The sequence below is a fragment of the Lepisma saccharinum genome, chromosome 3 (assembly GCF_977018435.1).
Source record: "Lepisma saccharinum chromosome 3, izLepSacc3.1, whole genome shotgun sequence".
Taxonomy (NCBI): Eukaryota; Metazoa; Arthropoda; class Insecta; order Zygentoma; family Lepismatidae; genus Lepisma; species Lepisma saccharinum.
The window spans coordinates 107,226,675-107,244,654 of record NC_139231.1 but is presented as its reverse complement, the minus strand read 5'-3'; the positions used below and the strand labels follow the sequence as shown (position 1 = coordinate 107,244,654).

General features: G+C 40.8%; 1 protein-coding gene across 1 annotated transcript in view; it reads right to left on the bottom strand.

The window, feature by feature from the left end:
- Positions 1-7,066: 7,066 nt before the first annotated feature.
- Positions 7,067-17,980, bottom strand: part of LOC145985280 (uncharacterized) — a 40,643-nt gene continuing 29,729 nt past the window's right edge. Inside the window, exon 4 of the mRNA XM_083119100.1 lies at positions 7,067-7,143. Coding sequence (XP_082975226.1) covers positions 7,112-7,143 — 32 coding nt within the window. The 3' untranslated portion in view covers positions 7,067-7,111. The remainder of the gene's footprint in view (positions 7,144-17,980) is intronic.

The following is a 17,980-nucleotide window of genomic DNA, read 5'->3' as shown; positions in this document are numbered from 1 at the left end:
GCGCTGCTATTCTGCTCCTTTTGGGTAATCGCTACGATCAGGAAGAGGGATAACAAGAAAACCCATTGATTGATTGATTGAATTGGTATTTTAAGTCCACTTTATGCACATTAAGGCTAATCGGGACTAGACTTACAGTTTTAAGTGGGATCCGAACCACTATGTGCCACCATCGGGAATCGAAGCCGGGCGACGACGCTACCACTGCGCCTTCGGGGAGGCCCCAAGATAAAAATTCATGAAGGGTTATTCATAAATAACACCCATGTCCACAAAACCGTCCGCATAATCATTTTTTTCTAGGGAGGGGGAGTAGGATTTCATATCTTGCTCTTGAGTCATAGAAACTTATATTTTACTTTTATTATTATTTTACAAATCATAAATTGATATTGACGTTGGCATTGTTGGCAAGTTCAGATTTAAGTCCATGATTCACTTTCCTTCCTTTCTATAAACATCTATCACTTTGTTGAAAAACAGTTTCCAACTTTTCGTTGTTTCGAAGACCCCTAGTTACGACAGTCAACATGATTTTAATGTCTCTGGGTGAAATCGTTCTCTTGTTATTTTGTTGGACAGGGCAGTTATTGCTGTAACTTACAGCCTGTAAATCACAGAAACAACATTATTTGTAGGTGGGTAATATAATATCGCTACAATTTCACCATTCGGAGTACATGAACTTTTTCCTGGTATCTCAGGGGGTGCAAGAGCTCCCCTGCCCCCTCTTTCCCTCTGCACGTCCAGGTTGGGACTCCAACCCTAGAACTTCCGTGGCGAGTTCTGAAGACTATCAACGCAGCTGGAAGTTTATGCAATCATTATATGTAGTTGACATAAAGAACAGAGTTTGAGATTTGCAATTTCAGCGGTGTTAATACCCTTCAAAATACCACATTTATATTTTCATTTTCTGCCTTTTTAACTGTGGTGACAGTAAAGGTAGGTAGGCCATCCTGCAGAAAAGAGGCTACCGCTGAGTTTTAGGAGTAAATGAGCAATATTCTGTGTTAACTTTCAAACGTCCCAGAATTTTTGTGCATTTCCATTCACCACTCATGATAGATGACAAGTGACAAGCCACAAGCGAGATTTGGCACTTTCATTTTTAACCTGTCGTGCGTGAGTGACACGATAACCTTTTTCTAATCTGTGCTGCACATGTCGTTTGCGTGTTGCTCGGACTGCGCCGTTTTCTCAATAGCATCGTGTCTGTCTGTTGGTTGCGCATGCGCATTGAATGCTTTTTGTAGACTGACGGAGCCCTTGTCGCTTCGGTGTGAAAGTTCACATAGATAACAAAAGGGTGTCTTATCACATATTTACTCCTGCGTTAATTAACAGCTTTTTGTTCACTTATTAGGCAGCTTAAATGGAGTGACAAGCAACAAGGGGTTTCACACTTAGGCGACATGCCGCCCAGCACGGTCTGCAAAGAAGCATTTGCTCCGCATGCATTACCACCAAACCGAGGTGACACGATATCGAGCAAACGGCCAGTGTGAGTAACGTGCAAGAGACAAGCGATATGTCAAGGTTGTTGTGTCACTTCGGTACGAAAGCCTACATTTTTTTTGAAGGTTCGTTTCCAAGTGTCATTTATACAGAGCATTCGCTACGAGACTCGGCGGCAAGCGGCCCAGCGTCAGAGATTGTCTTTCCCGGTGAACGGAGTTCGCGGCAGTCGCACACTACAGTCTTTTTTTTTTTTCGCTCTCCCTGCCTTCGCTCTCTTTCCCTTTCTGTTGACGTTGCAGACTGACGCCAGTATAATCCTCCCTCGGAAGCTGTGTTGTGTCGTGTCCGTGTGTTGAAGATTGTGTCTTAATATGGCACCACAAAAGTTTACATTACAACAAAGGATTTATCTTGTCGAGTGTTACTTCGGAAAGAGGAATTGTGGAGAAGTGCGACGACGTTTTGCAACGAAATTTCCTGGTGTTCCCGTTCCACATAGGACCACTATATTAAACCTCGTAAAAAAGTTTAGAGTAACAGGGTCAGTTCTGAATAAAAGTGGAAGGAAAAACCCACGTGTACTTACTGAGGAAATACTCGATGAGATAGGACAAAGATTAGAACAGTCTCCTCGGAAAACTATCCGCCCCCTCTCACAAGAAAGGGGTGTTTCAAAAACCACAGCATTTAGAGCCGCTAAAATTCTTAAATTTATGGGGTAATCTAAAAAATAAAGTATACAAAGACAATCCGCACACCATCCGTGAGTTAAAAGAGAGTATTATACGAGAAATCGGGAGAATTACAGTAGACGAACTTGCACGTGTAAATGCCATTTCCTTCGGAGATGCCAGGAATGTGTTGCAGCAGAGGGACATAATTTTCAACACCTGTAGTCAAAGTTAGTACACAATATGAAAACTGTAATTTTAATAGCCGACTCTACCGACTGTCGCGGACCCCGTTCGCCGGGAAAGGCAAGCGCTGACGCCAGGTCGCTTGCCGCCGAGTCTCGTAGCGAATGTCAGGGAATGCTCTGTATTTTGTCACTTTGATCTGAAAGCTCCCTTAAGGGAAGTAATCATCCTCTTCGAACTCCCCCTTAATCCTTCCCTCTGAGCTGTAGGTTTCCAGTGTTACTTACCTAGCAATCTTCATTAAAACTTTTCCCTTAATTTCTATTTTAAAATTTCTCTATTATATTTGCATTACATACTAAATTATGATATGAATGACGACCTGGGAAAACACTCCAATGACAAACTCTTTTCCAACAGTTGCAATCCAAGAAAGGGGGGGGGGGGGCACTGGCGCCTGGATCTGGAAACCAGTATAATCCTCGGGTGAGGTTGTGTGTTGTCTCTTTTGCCAATCTGAGAGCAGCCTCTGCTCCATTATAACATTATAAATAGTGATTTTGGTTCTGCTACATTATAACATTATAAATAGTGATTTTGGTTCTTGGGTATGTTCTTGGTATGGAAGTTCGTCTCCAAAATAAATGTTCTAGTTAACATGTATGTTTTTCAATTCACCGACTGGCGTAATACTAGTTCTGTTTTTGCTTTGTGGCCTTGTATTAGGATAATTATTCTTAACTTTTAATGCACAATAAACAAATATGAAGTTGCTATCCCATTACTTTAGGAAATGAATTAAACTATTCATTAACTTAATAATAATTTAATTATAAAATAATTCATTTAATCTGCATTAAGTCGTTAAGAGAATCTCGTTATTTACAACAATTTTTCGGAACAAGCAAGAGATATCATCTATGTAACTAAAGCGAAAGAAATAATCTAATATGTACTTGAACTTGTGGGGGTGATTGGATAGCAATAGATAGATGATTTAGGTTTTTCTTTCATAAAAACTGGTTCCCATACAAATCTATGATGGTTTAAGTAACACGGACATACGAATCAGTAAAATATGCAGCTCTAATTTATAGAACACTTTTTTATGTTTATTCACCTTTTATAACTACAGTTCATTTCACAATTGTGGTATAATTCTACCGACCCTAATTTCAAATAGTTTATGAAATAAAAACTACAGCAACCATGAAACTGAGGACAAATTACGTTCAGTAATAATAAATTGCAATGTAGATTTTATAGCCAGTCACATAAGAATTTTCATTTTAAAAAATCCTATTGTCAACGTAATGGATCGCAAGTCCAAATTAGAATATTTCACACCAGTTATGAAAAATCGCTGAATCACAAATATTTTTTCAATTTGAATCTAAAATATGGAAACGTTTTTCCAATTATTTGCATATGTTCAAAATATTCAAGGTTTTTATTGTGGTTGTTACGAAGTATATACACAGAACTAAATGTATCATACCGTATCGATTGATGTACCAGAACGCATAGATCGATGCACTAAAGTGTGTTTTATGTAGGGCTTCTGCGAAGAATCAGATTCACATTTGGTGCATTTTTGTATGTCGTAAAAGAAACACCAAAGTGCATCATGTGATGCAAGTGAGAATTTCTTTCAGCCAAGATGCATTTCAATGCATCAGTTGATGTGTTTTGATGCACCTTGATGCGTTTTAATGCACCTTCGTGAATCACCATAATAGATGCAGAAACGTGCATCAACTGATGCATTAAAGTGCATCTTGGCTGAAAGAAATCCTCACTTGTATCACATGATGCACTTTGGTGTTTCTTTTACGACATACAAAAATGCACCAAATGTGAATCTGATTCTTCGCAGAGGCCACAAAACACACTTTAGTGCATCGATCGATATGATTGATGCATTTAGTTCTCCTGTGACTTCACTCAAAGTCTACAGTTTCCCGAAAACTTTTCTGTTTTATTCTCTTATTTTGCAAAGAAAGATACAATTATCGACGCTTTATGTAGAAGGTTCCATACCCCAATTTGCTTAGTTCTTGTCCAGCATCGAGCTTGAGTGCAGCAGGTGAAGTTTTCATCGACATCAAAGATATTATCTGCCAGTTGTATCCCGATTCGTAATAGTTTTTCGTCTCATTTTCAGTTCCAAGGTAGTACAGAGTTTGTCTACCTTGATTACCTTCTCGAAAGAAATACAACACAAACATTCCCCATTCGTGAATGTGGAAGCACACAGGGTTGACACTCCACTTGGCTACTCTGATTTCCCATCGCTGATAACTAGAATTAAAATTTGCCGACTTCACATGCATGGGGTGTATTTCCAGAAGGTGACTCTCCATGTTTGCTTTATCTAAGCGGGTGTTCTTCTCGCACATAGGATCGTCATCGTAAGGGCACTTGTAGTGGGTGTAACCGCAATTTTTCATGTGCTGTAGGAGGTCGCTGCCTGTACATAACACTGAGCATCCAAACTTTGAATTGGAGCATGGAAGAACCATTTTGGAAACTATATTCTCTAACGAGTTGTTTCTGTTAGCCTCTGCAAAAATTGGTAAAGTTGAATCGCATTTTGAGCACACACGCAATTTTCGAAGGCATTCCTTGCAGAGCAGATGGCCATTTGGACATTCGCATATTTCAGCCAGTAAGATTTCGGAACACTCCACGCATGAATCAGGGAAAAATGCGCCCGGGAAAAATGCGCTCTCGCAATAAAAGTGGGAAAAATGCGCCCTCCCAAGAGTAACCAGATTAGAAAGTGGGAAAAATGCGCCCAGCACACATGACCTTCGCCAACTAATCCATTGAAGGGTTGGAATTCCCGGTTATCTAACTCTGTTTGTTTGCTTCTATCGCACACCTGGTAAGCTTTCCAATGACTCAGTAGTCATTACGAACCCATCTCTGGCACAGGTCAGGTGCGTGTGTTTGTGTTTCTATTTGTGATGGCTGATTTGACAATCACCGAGACGAACAGAGGCAAGCCGTGTGCTCTGTTCAATGGATTTCAATATCGAGTTAAGAAGAAGACGGATGAGAAAACTACTTGGCTTTGTGTTAAAGAGAAGAAAGAGAAATGTAGAGGACAGTTAGTTACGAAAGGAAAAGAAATCATCAGCTCAACAGATCACAAGTGCAAACCGGACGTCGCCAAAACAGAAGTCCGAATTAAGCGAGTGGCAGCTAAGAAGCGAGCAAGAGAAGGTGACGAATCTATGTCTAAGCTCTACCAGGAAGAAATGGGTCCCTTGTTTAATCAAGGATTCGACCTCGTGGCGGAAGTTCCTGTGTACTCCAGCTTCAAACGCAGCATGAACTATGTGAGGAGGCAGGCACAAGGAGATCGTCGGGACCCGAATTCCAGACAGAACATAGTTTTATCTGAAGAAGACCTGAAAATGGGCGACAGTTCAAGTTTCCTTTTGGTAGATGAAGGAGACGAGCAGAGAATCCTCGTTTTTTGTAGCTCCAAAGGCAGGGAAATACTGCAGAATCACAATCAGTTCTTCATGGACGGGACTTTCAAATCGTGTAGCAAGCAGTTTACCCAGCTCTATACAATCCATGCAGACCTTGGCAGTACAGATAACGAGACGAACATAGCTCCAGTAGTATTCGCCTTCCTGCCCAACAAAAAAAGAGAAACCTACGATCTACTTTTTGGTAAAATGAAGGAATGTTTACCCGGTTGGAATCCAGAAAGAATCATGGTTGACTTCGAAGATGCGTGCATTTCTTCCCTCATTTCAAACTTCCCGACTTGTACCATCAAGGGATGCTACTTCCACTTTAACCAGTGTCTGTGGCGTAAAGTTCAAGACGTTGGATTGGTACCGGACTACAAGAATGACGAAGAAGTAAGGCTTCATGTCCGCATGTGCAGCGCTCTGGCAATGATCCCCCGCGAGGACGTTGAAGATGGGTGGCTCCAAATCCATAGTACGGCGCCAGCAGGGGAGAAACTGACAGCGTTTCTTGACTATTTTGTACAACAATGGCTGCAAAATCCAAATCTACCAGTTGATGTGTGGCACTGTGGAGATGCAAAGCACCGCACGAACAATGCTGTCGAAGGGTGGAACAATAAGCTGCAGGAGAAAGTTCGACTTCATCCCAACTTCTACACCCTTCTGAAGACGCTGAAGCAGGAAGCGGAACAGCGGATACAAATATGACAGGGCTAGCATCGGTTTGGAAGGAACGAAGAGGAAACGAACGTACATAAAACTGGATGAACAGATTAGCAAAATTTTACATACTTACAAAACAAGCACACCCAAGGACCTTACCAAGTGCCTGAGAAGTCTGACGTACATCCAAAAAATGGAGTAAAAGATCGTCAACGGAGGAGAAATGGAAATACAAATGTAAATAAAAACTTTAATCAAAGAAAATAAAAATTACAACATATTAAATAAAAATTACAAAAGTAAAATAAAAAAAAATATGACAAAGGACATCATCTCCAGCTTCTAACCACGCCAGAAAAGAGAATATTTTACTTTACGTTAAAAAAATATCTTTCCTGACAGTCCCAAGCCTGTGTTAAGTGTGAGGGGAAGCTGCGTCAAGGTTGTTTTAATCAACATATTATCATATTGGTGAAAGTCGTTGGTGCTGGGCGCATTTTTCCCACTTTTCATTGTGGTTACTCTTGGGAGGGCGCATTTTTCCCACTTTTATTGCGAGAGCGCATTTTTCCCGGGCGCATTTTTCCCGACACCCCACGCATCTCACTGCAGCCCACATGACACGCAGCTGCCTCTCTTCTACAGAACGTTGCAACTTGGACATTGCGTACCTGAAAATAGCAAGAATGACATGCTGTTAATTACGACTTGTAATCAAATCAAAATGAAAAACGTTATCTTCGTTAATATATAATTTATAATCCTTGAAATTCTCGTGTGTGCAATTTGCACTGCAAGACACCAGTTTTGGGGAATAGATTGAGAAATGCATTCTTAGCGTGTGTGCACGTGTAGGTTTATTTTACTTTTTTTTCTGGAGGTTCGTCGTATCGGCATCTTTCTTCATAGAACGAGAAGTATTATGAATAGTGAGTTTTTCTACAAAACTACTATTTTTATTTTTCAAAAATAGATTTATTGATATATTATTAATGTTTACACTATTTAGAGCATTTCTGAGAAAACCGTTCCCGAGATATATCAAATCAAAAATATTCAAGATGGCGGCTGTCAGTACGCATATGGCGATTAGCTACTCGACTGATCATACCTTAAGTGGTATAACAATTAATTCTAAAAAGTCTATTGCTTTTATCAAAAAATGTCAATTATTCCGGACTTAACCGCCGAACTGTCATAAAGACACACTTTCTTGGTACTATCATCCATTTGGGGACACATTTTATGGCGTATCTTTAAATAAAATACATTAAAACTTTTATCGTTTTAAAGCTAATTAATATGGCTACAACTTTTATTGCAAACAATTTCTTGTCATTTAATTTGTTCAAAAGCTACAAGGCAAAAACTTAAAAACGTACTAGAAAAATTTCACTTTTTAAAGGTTTTTTTTTTTTAAATAACGGCAAAATCACCGACATTATCGAAAAATTGAACAGAATCTTTTTTGTAGCTCGTCTAACGAGAGTCTGCGAAATTGATGTTTGGGGGGGAGCGCACCTCAGGGAGGGGCGGGGACTTTTTGGATTTTGTAGTGTTCTAACAACTGACCAAATTCAGCTTTTACAGAATTATTATCGACATTCGACGTTTTTTGGTCCTTTATTGACTGGGCTAATAACTATGGAGGCATGGCCCATGGATTCAATATTATCCGCCTTTGTGGAGGTGCTTTGATCGGCACCACGCTTTGGCCACCTTTATCCCACATGTAACAATTAACTGAGGCTGGGTGAACCAGAGAGAGGCTTTTTTCAGGGCCATTGTCGGAAAATGTTCCACTAAGATAACCTACTACCCCAGGCCTCCTCAATGGCGCAGTTTAATCAAGGGGTCCCGGGTTCGATACCCGGTGGAGGCACTTAATGGTTCGGATCCCACTTTAAACTGTAGGTCCAGTCCCAATTAGCCTTACTGTGCATAATGTGAACTTAAAATCAATCAATCAATCTACTACCCCAGGGATCGAACCAGGTCTCCCGAGTAAATGTCAGTCAGCGCTCTACTGATTGGATCACTGCCTTTCTCAGTTACTAGGATCGAATCCCGGACTGGACACTGATGTTGTTATTGTTCCTTCGTAAATTTAATATAATCATAGCTTATCATCATCTCCGAAATTATTCAAAAGTGGAAGAAAAGGGACGCTAAATAACACCACAAAAAAATCAATAACATGCTTCTCAATGGAGTTGTGAACGTATCGTTCAAGAAACAGAGAAGTACGTCTGTGTAAGTATGGTCTAAGGTAATAATGGGTGGCATTTTGCCACATGTGTAAGCTCTTGTTTCCTATGCGATCCATTTGGACAAAACAATTGGCCAAAGATGTGAAGCGCGAAAACCAGTAGGTAGCAAGAGACAGCAGTCGTTGCAGCGAACAAATTAACCAGACCTATCTTTCATTTTTCGTAGTAGAGTCGAATTAGTTTCGGAACATCTCCAGCAGACTGCGCGAATCTGTCTAGCGAGCCTAGTGGGCGTGTAGAACCTGAACAAGGGGCTTAGCGGTAGGTTCTGGGTTGAGATTACGTCAGCGGCTCGCTTGGTTAATTGGCTGCTTCGAGAGTTGTGACTCGTTCCGATGCTTCAAATGCATAACAGCCAAAGATGTTACGGAAATAATCTCCCTCTACTGTACAATGACCTTAGCAAACGATGACACAAAAGTCGTCAAACTTTCTTATCGCGAGCTTTTTAAATGGATTTGTGTAAAACGCACGGTTAAATTTAGATATACGTATGTTGACAACGTTGAAATTATGTTAGCCCTCGTTTTGCTCATTAGACAACAGAGCTTTAATCTAACTTAAAATTAACACCAAATGTTGCATATATTAGAATATGAAGAATTGACTTGAGATTTCGAATAAAAATTCTATTCTTAATGTTTTATTTACCCTTCCCTTGGGGTTGAATTACATTAGGTTAAAATAAACAGGTAAAAATATTCTCACCCAAAAGTTCAAGAAAACGAATTTACAAAAGTAATAATAATAATAGGCATAATTTCAAATAATAGCAGTAGGCTAATTGTCGTAAATTCGCAAAAAAGTATTCAAGATATCCTATCACTCTTCTAAGAGATTATGTCAACCCCCATTCTTACATACTCGAAGTACAATTAAAAGGAAGATTAGAACTGCCTCTTTCAATGAGTAGTTATTTTGGGCTTAAGGTTTAATTCCAAGTGATTTGATGGCGTAAGATGACATCATAATGAAATTACTCCAAAAGTCACCACCAGTAAAAAAGCAAACCCTAGCGATTGGTTCCGGTGAGCTAAAAGTTAAACGACAATTCAACCGATTAAATACAACGGAGCTTCCCCTTGACTTTCTTCAGTTAAATCACAACAAATAAATAAATAAACAAGCACATCTTACTTTACATCTTATGCTACGTACACATATTTTGTACTATTGCGAATTTGCGGCTGAAACAATTCTTAATTGTGTGGTTATAAAGATTCCGCTTTTGAAGTGTATGATAGTTTTATCTTCTTATTATTTTATTACATAAAAATCAATAAATTGTTATTTAAATAAATATCTATTACAAGTTGGCGATATTTCACTGCAACGGAATGAATTTGTGAACGTTATCTTTAAAAATGAACTCCCAAATACAGTATTATCTGAATTTCATGTATTTTTATTTGCATTGTAAATGTATCAATTTCTAGTTGAGTGAAGAAAATGAAAGGTAAATTATTTACCAAATATACATTATCAAGCAGAAAATATATAATATACAAGTTTTTTTAAGGTAGTAATCAGGGCTCGCAACCGGGTGTCCGGCATAGCTTCCTATTTCTCTTGCAACTATACTCTGCTCCGGGTATCTCTGGAGCAAGGTCGCGCATAGCGGCAGAGAAGGGGCGATCGAGTGAGCAGAGCGAGGCAGTACACGCTGCTGCGAAAGCTGGTAACTGCAGTCGCCTTCCTCCCCTCCACGCAATCCCATTCCCTCTCACGTGTTAATGGTGGAGCCGCCTCGCGTCACTGCTTGCACAGACACTTGTTTTCGTTCGCTTGCTCAAGAAATAGCAGGGACCGAGTTATTTGCCCGATCTTGCCCGATTTTTTCACTTCCGATGCTTTTCCGACGGAGCACAGTTGGTAGAGAAATTGCATGGTGTACCATAGACTCTGGTTCGAGTCCTGGTTGTGAGAGTGCATTTTTCGCTTGAATTTCTACGTACTATAGGGTATTTAATTCTGGCTTTCTTCGTAGCGTGTAGACTTCCGAATAGTTTATTTTTCTTCAAGAATGAAGAAGGAGGTTTTTCTCGGGATATCAACCAGGTGATTTCCGGATAGGCTTCCGAACTTTCGAGAACTAACTCACTCTCATCTTCAGGGATTCAACCTACACCGGACCCCTCCCACACCAAATACCTAAAGCTCAGCGTGGCACATCAATCTCCGAAGATGAGAGTGACGTTAGCTCTCGAAAGCTCGGAAGCCTATCCGGAAATCACCTGGTTGATATCCTGAGAAAACCTCTTCATCATTCGCGGCCAGGAAAGCTTCATATTTATTTATTGAGAAAATTCAAGATACAGTACGGGTGGCCATTTTACACTGAAATACTATGTTAATATTGTCAAGCAATTCGAGGGGAAGGCTACTATCCCCTCTCATTTTAGGAAGATTTTCATAAAGCATCCCCCAGCTAGGGTAATTTGCATAAGCAACCTCACCTCATACACGCATCTGCTTCATTGTCCAACTTGATCCACACAAGCTTCCCCACAGTGTCCGTTGAACCATTGCCTGCCCTCCCTTCAAGCGGGGGGAAGGGGGAGACTATTCACGGACCTCGAACTTCACACATCTATCTCATGCTTGCCCCAAGCATGCAACCCCATTCATATCCTAATCTGTGATCGAACCCACCTAGGAATTTCCACTTCGAGCACTGCTTACGATCCAAAATCGAGCCATCTGTGTATCCAAGAAAAATGCAATTATGGTAAAGAACAAAATAGAACTTACGGTGGTGAAATGATATCACGCAGAAAGCTGACCTAAAAGAACTTGCTGCTGTTCAAATCAAGGACGTGGAATGGGCTGAACTGCACTGGACAGACCAAATAAGGGTCTGCCTTATCGCACAATGCAAGAGCAACCTTGTGTTCTTTCTGACATCAGACGAGAAATGCCGCTACGTAGTTTGGTCTGTTAGGTTTGGTTCTTTTAGCATAAATACATAGTAAATGTATTATTTATGCTAAGAGAACTAAACCTAACAACTTAGTCATTTAGCCTAACAATCGTGTCATTCTATAGAATGAAGGGATCTGAACCAGTTAACTGATGGGGTGATGTAAACTACTCATCATTCATCCTCTTGATGAGACCACTCGTCATTGACATGACGAGTTATTGCTTGGCATGCGAAAGGTACAAATTACACAAAGGAATTAAACTACTGAAAAGACAATGGACACTCGTTGTGTTTTGTGAACCGTTGAACCTGTATCATGGCTGGGTGTAGGATAATTACCTGTCTATCTGAAGTCTGTTAGCTGAATCAAAATAGCGAAGTCCTCTGTAAGCTTCTCTCTAACTTGTTGGCCAGAGCGTGCTTCCACTATCGACCTCCTGTCTTGCTGACCTCCTCTCTCTACCAACTCAATTCCCAAAGTCCAGTCTCTTCCCAGCTTGTCTCACCTCGATATTCCCTGGCCATCGAGCTCTTCCTCGATGCCGAATCGCCGAATCGTGTTTATAATAATTGCTACCATGCAAACCGCTGACACCAAACCCAGAAGTGTTACCTGTTTCCTGAATGCTCAGGAGGTTTGCATGGCACAACACAATGCATTGTAAACATGCCTAAGAGGCTTGAGACAGCTGAGAAAAACAAGTGAATGCCCTGGTCAACATGAAGCGTTCAGAGAGACTTAATAAAATAAACATACAATCTTAGGGATTGATACGCAATGAAACTGTTCCCCGGTGACATCAGAACGCAAGGTTGTCCTCGCGTTGTGCGAGAAGGGAGACCCGACGAAGAACGCACACTCTCTGTTGTCTGTTCCAGTGTTGTCACAATCTAGAGTAGAATTTCACTTTGCAAATGGCAAAATTTCCATTTTTCTCAATGTTTTCCTTCATCTCAAGAAATCATATAATAATTATAATAATAAGGAAATAATAACAGTAATGAAACTAATAATAATAATAATAGTAGTAGTAGTAGTAGAGCTCGTCGGACTACTATGCAAGAGACCCGCGTTCGACCCCCGGCAGGGGAGAACCAGGACTTTTTCAACCTGTTCAAGCGGCTCCGGCGCCCACCCAGCAACGTATAAAGTGGGTACCTGGAGGAAACTCTGGAGGGTATAGGCGCCAGGGACGTGGTGCTGATCACATCACCCCCAGCTCGGCCAAGATCAAGAAAGTGTGCAGCCCTAACCCCACACCCCCTATACGTCTTCATGACGTGGTGCAAAGCACAGGGCAGCACTTTACTTTTTTTTTTTAGTAGTAGGGCTTTTATAAAAACTAGGATAGTTTCCATACAAACCTGTGATGATTTAGTAGCACTGACGTAGGTACGTACCAAAAGTTGTATACTTCGTCCCAGGAGCCTGTGGAGTCATTTAGCGCATAACGGTAGACAAGGGGAGAAAGCGAACGTGTGTAGCAAAACAGTGCTCGCTACTGCGGAAGGCTGGTTGCTGCAGTCGCGTGCCCCTTAATCCATTTCCTCTCGCGTTCATTGATCGTGTCCTCTCTAGTCATTATGTGCAGAGGACTTGTTTTACTTCCGCTTTGTCCACAGACTCCTGGGACAGAGTATATCTGGAATTTGAAGAACACTTGTATGCCTCCTTTAACTTTCATCAGTGTATTTAATTTTTTTCTCAATTGTGCTGAAATAATTAGACCTCGGATTTTAAATTTTTAACCTTCTTTTTTTGCAGGTAAATAAGAAATAACGAGTTACGTCAGCATTTTATTACAAAACGCAACAACTGATGCCTAAAATAGCCTAAGTTGCTTGTTAAAACCTATTGTAGGTTTATGCGTCTAAATCAGACTAGGAAATTTAGGTCTTTATGCTACCGGTAATATTTTTAGGTTTTACAGATTTTTCATTCCAAATTTATTATTATTATAGAAATGGGGAGTGCTACTCGATTCACCAGATGAATGAATAACCACCACAACTATTATCATTACTTTTTTTACATCTTATGAAGTTTGTGTACTGAAATGCATAGTATTGTTATTACCTTTTGCACAACTCGTTAAAAAAGGGGCTTTAATAGGAGGAAATTTAATGACCTCTCACATAAAACTATAATTTATGGAATGTGAAAACTGTGGAACCTTTATTCTTTGGATTAAATGGCGCACCAAACCGATTCCTCCTTTTTAAATTCAATTTTTTTGATCTACTGCTTTTTTTTCTACTTTGGTTATTCTGTTCGAAAACTAAATGAACTGTATTTCTATTATTTACAATAAAATTAACAAGCTTTCTGCTTCTTTGCAACACGAAATGAACGATGCCAATTTCTAAGGGCAGGGGAGGGTGACGCAAAGTACCTAATACAAGGTGTTCATAAAGTCCCGGTACCATTACAAAAAACATAGCTCGGAAACTAAATGCAATAGAACAATGCTGTTGATTGTAAAATGAGCTACAACTCTCCACGTTTATGTGCCATACACCTACCTCAATGTGCATCCCTCTAGTTGTTCTCAGAACGTCAAGGCGGTAATCCACTTCTGCCCATACACGTCCTAGCATGTTGCCAGTAACATGTGACAGTCAGATTTACCGTCGTCATTATTATTATTATTATTACTCTAACAATTAGCCGTAAAACAATGTGTTGAATCAAAGTGTTGAGTGTCTTAATTTGTAAGAATATATATTTGATCTGCCAAGCCGACGGGAGAATGAAAGGAAGTCCCGAGACTGACGGGCGAGCACCTGAAAGGTCACGTTATGCGTCTAAAGCTTAGGAAATTCGATCGTAATGACAACCATTTAAATATCTCGGGTTCCGGCGGCCTGATTTGCGTGGAATTTTTACCAGCGCAGCAACATGTGTGCAAGGACGGATGTGTGGAGTTTCGTCGCGATCAAGCAAGAATTACGGATGCCAGATCGAATTGGTTGTAATCGATCAGTTTATGAGCACAGATTGCAGTTGAGCTCTGGGCGCCAGCGAGACGGAAACTTAATCCGTAGGAACGAAACCTCTAACACGATCCTGTTCAGCCTAGGAGACAATAGAGCGAAGTGGGATGACCTCTCCGGAAGCGTCCCTTCAACGAGCGCCGAGCGTCCTTTTTCGAAATCGGGATAAAACGAAGGACATGCTTTTTCGACATACAGTTTTACCGCGATTCTCATAGCGAGAGCACCTCCGCGTTACCTCTTCGTATACCGTGGACTTTGCTTTGTTTTGCGAACATCAGTGTGTGATAGGCAGTAAGTCGTTACGAGTGCGCTTACCTCAATCGCTGGAGGAAGTCGAAGCGAGACTGTGTTTCCGTGATAATCTTACGCCGTTTATAGTTTTTGTGAAACGAGGAACATCGAAAATCATGGCGGGCTAAGAGAAGAAGAGAGATGAGGGCGTTACCCTCGATTCGCCCGATGCCAGACGAGACACCGACCATTGCCTACAACATGCCCAGAAACGACGAGCTACGCCGCCTGAAACAGTTAGGACACTCTACACGTTATTCTTCTTCGAAGAGTAGGAACATCTGGAACAGGAGTACGGTAAACAAAATCTTTGACATAGCCCCAGAAGAAGAAATCCAAGGGTGTGATATCAGGAAAGCGCGGTGGCCAGGGAATAAGTACATCACGGCCTATCCACTTGCCAGGGAAATGCCTATCCAGAAAACCTCGAACATCCTTGGACCAATGAGTGGGTGTTCCATCTTGATGAAAAATTTGTATATTTTAAGTATTCATTATACTTGTCGCCACTAGGTGGCAGGACAGTGCAGACTCTGCTTCGGAGACTGTGCAGGGCGTGGTACTTATCGGGAAATACCCGCACTGAACGAGAGAACAGCGAGAGACATTGCTACGCGGTGGTCGACTCCATTCCAATGTAGTCCAGTGTCAGTGTACATTAAATAGTGTATATAATCAATCCAGTGTTTAAATAAGAAACGCAACATTTTATGGTCATCTCCGGGCAGGATTAGTTTACCAAGTGAACAATCTCTGTGAGATATGATGTGTTACGCATCAGAACAAACGTCTCAACTCGCCCGCCATGGAAAGAACGAGTGTTTTCGCGCGGTATCGAAGTGACTTTGTATGCAGTGTTCCAGTTACAGATGTGTACTGACATTCGTACTTACGTCAATATGGTTGCATGTGCTCAATCGTAGAACTTCTGTGTCACAGTACTTATTACGTATTACGTGTAATTTTCGATCACAACGATTACGCGTGTGGTTTGAACAGACATTCCGTATAGTTATCGTGCGTACGTCGAATGTTTTGTTATAAGACAGTTATACACGGTAGTATTCAGTGGACAATAAGTTATCTGTTACGATAACTCAACACGGGACAGAGTATCATAAATTTGGACAGTTTCGAGCATCCACTACAGTATTCTGCTGTCGGCTGAAGTGACGTCATCGCCAACACCCAGGGAAGCTTCAGATCAAGGTCAGTAGTTAGCTAGGCTCGCACCATATTTTGTTTACTCTTTCCTCACGTACTATATTTCCTACATATCTTGCCCTCTTTCCTTCGCGATGGATGAAGAAGAAAAAAGAGTGTTGATACGTAAGAGAGCTGGATTTAGGGGCCAGTTGACACGAACACAAGCATTTGGCAATGCCTTTGAAGATACGGGGGAAGTTCAAGAAGTAAGGGTCCGTGTGCAGAATTTAACACCTTTGTGGGAAAAATATGATGAAGTTCAAACACGTTTAGAAGTAGAAGATATAAACGAGAATCACGAACCTCACAGGGAGGATTTTGAAGAAGTTTACTATAAGGTACGGGGTAAAATGGAATCCATTATAGAGAAACATAAACAAGCACAAGCTGCACCTACAGATGGATCGGATGTTGTAAACAATGCTTCATCATTAGGCACCAAGCACATCAAATTACCCACGGTATCTTTACCCACGTTTCACGGTAATTATCAGGATTGGTTAGCATATTCAGATGCATTTCAGGCTATGGTTCACACAAATGACAATATTCCTAAAATACAGAAATTCCACTACTTGCGTTCATCATTGGAATCTGAAGCAAGAACACTTATCAATACTTTGCCCATGACCGATTCAAATTATGATATTGCGTGGCAATTGTTGAAAGATAGGTATGAGAATAAACGACTGATAGCAGCAAGTCATGTCAATAACATCTTACATGTGAACGCAATTAACAAGGAAAATGCCACAGAATTACGTCAGTTTATCAATGACGTCACCAGTAACTTAAATGCTCTTCGAGCCCTTGAATTACAAACACCGTTAGAAGATGTTATTTTAATACATCATTTTTTGGCTCAACTTGATTCTCACACAAGAAGGGAATGGGAATTAAGCCATACCGATCAGTCGTTCCCTACACTAAAGGAACTGTTCACCTTTCTAGAACAAAAATGTCAAGCTTTGGAATCAATGAAGTCTGTTCACGTAAACAAAAATGTCAATGAACACAAGGTTAGCCCTAAACAGAAACACATCCGTCAGTCAAATTCTTACCTGACAACTACAAATACACAATGCTATTTCTGTAAATTAGCACATTCCTTATATTCATGCAAGTCTTTTGCAGGCGCAAGTTTGAAGCAGAAACAAGAGTGTGTGCGCAACAACAAACTTTGTTATAATTGTCTCAGATCGAATCATAATTTTAGGAACTGTACTTCAGATAATTGTAGACGCTGTGGATTGAAACACAATTCACTGTTGCATCCAGACGAAGGCGGTAAACGAGGAGGTCCTCTAAGACAAGACCAACCAAGGAATGACTCACCAGACACGAGGAATGAAGCTGAAAGGACAACTTCAGTACAATCTTCATACTGCACATTTAAGAGTAAACCAAGATCACACGTTCTGCTATCAACAGCTTTAGTAGAAGTCGTCGATTCTAGGGGACAGCCACATACATGTAGAGCTCTCCTGGACAGTGGGTCTCAGTCAAATTTCATCAAGGAAGATCTTGTTCAGAGACTACAGTTGCGAAAGCAGAAAAATCATATTCCAATCAGAGGAATCAATAATGTTTCATCGGAAGCCAAGCACAGTGTCGACATTCAGCTGCGCTCAAGAGTGTCAGACTTCCAGACTTCACTTACTTATCTGATACTCCCACGCATCACAGGGAACGTACCTTCTCAAGTTATTCATCATGAACATTGGAAGCTACCAACCGACATTGAGTTAGCAGATCCAGATTTCTACAAACCAGAAGGGATAGATCTACTAATTGGATCGGAACTTTACTTGCACTTACTTC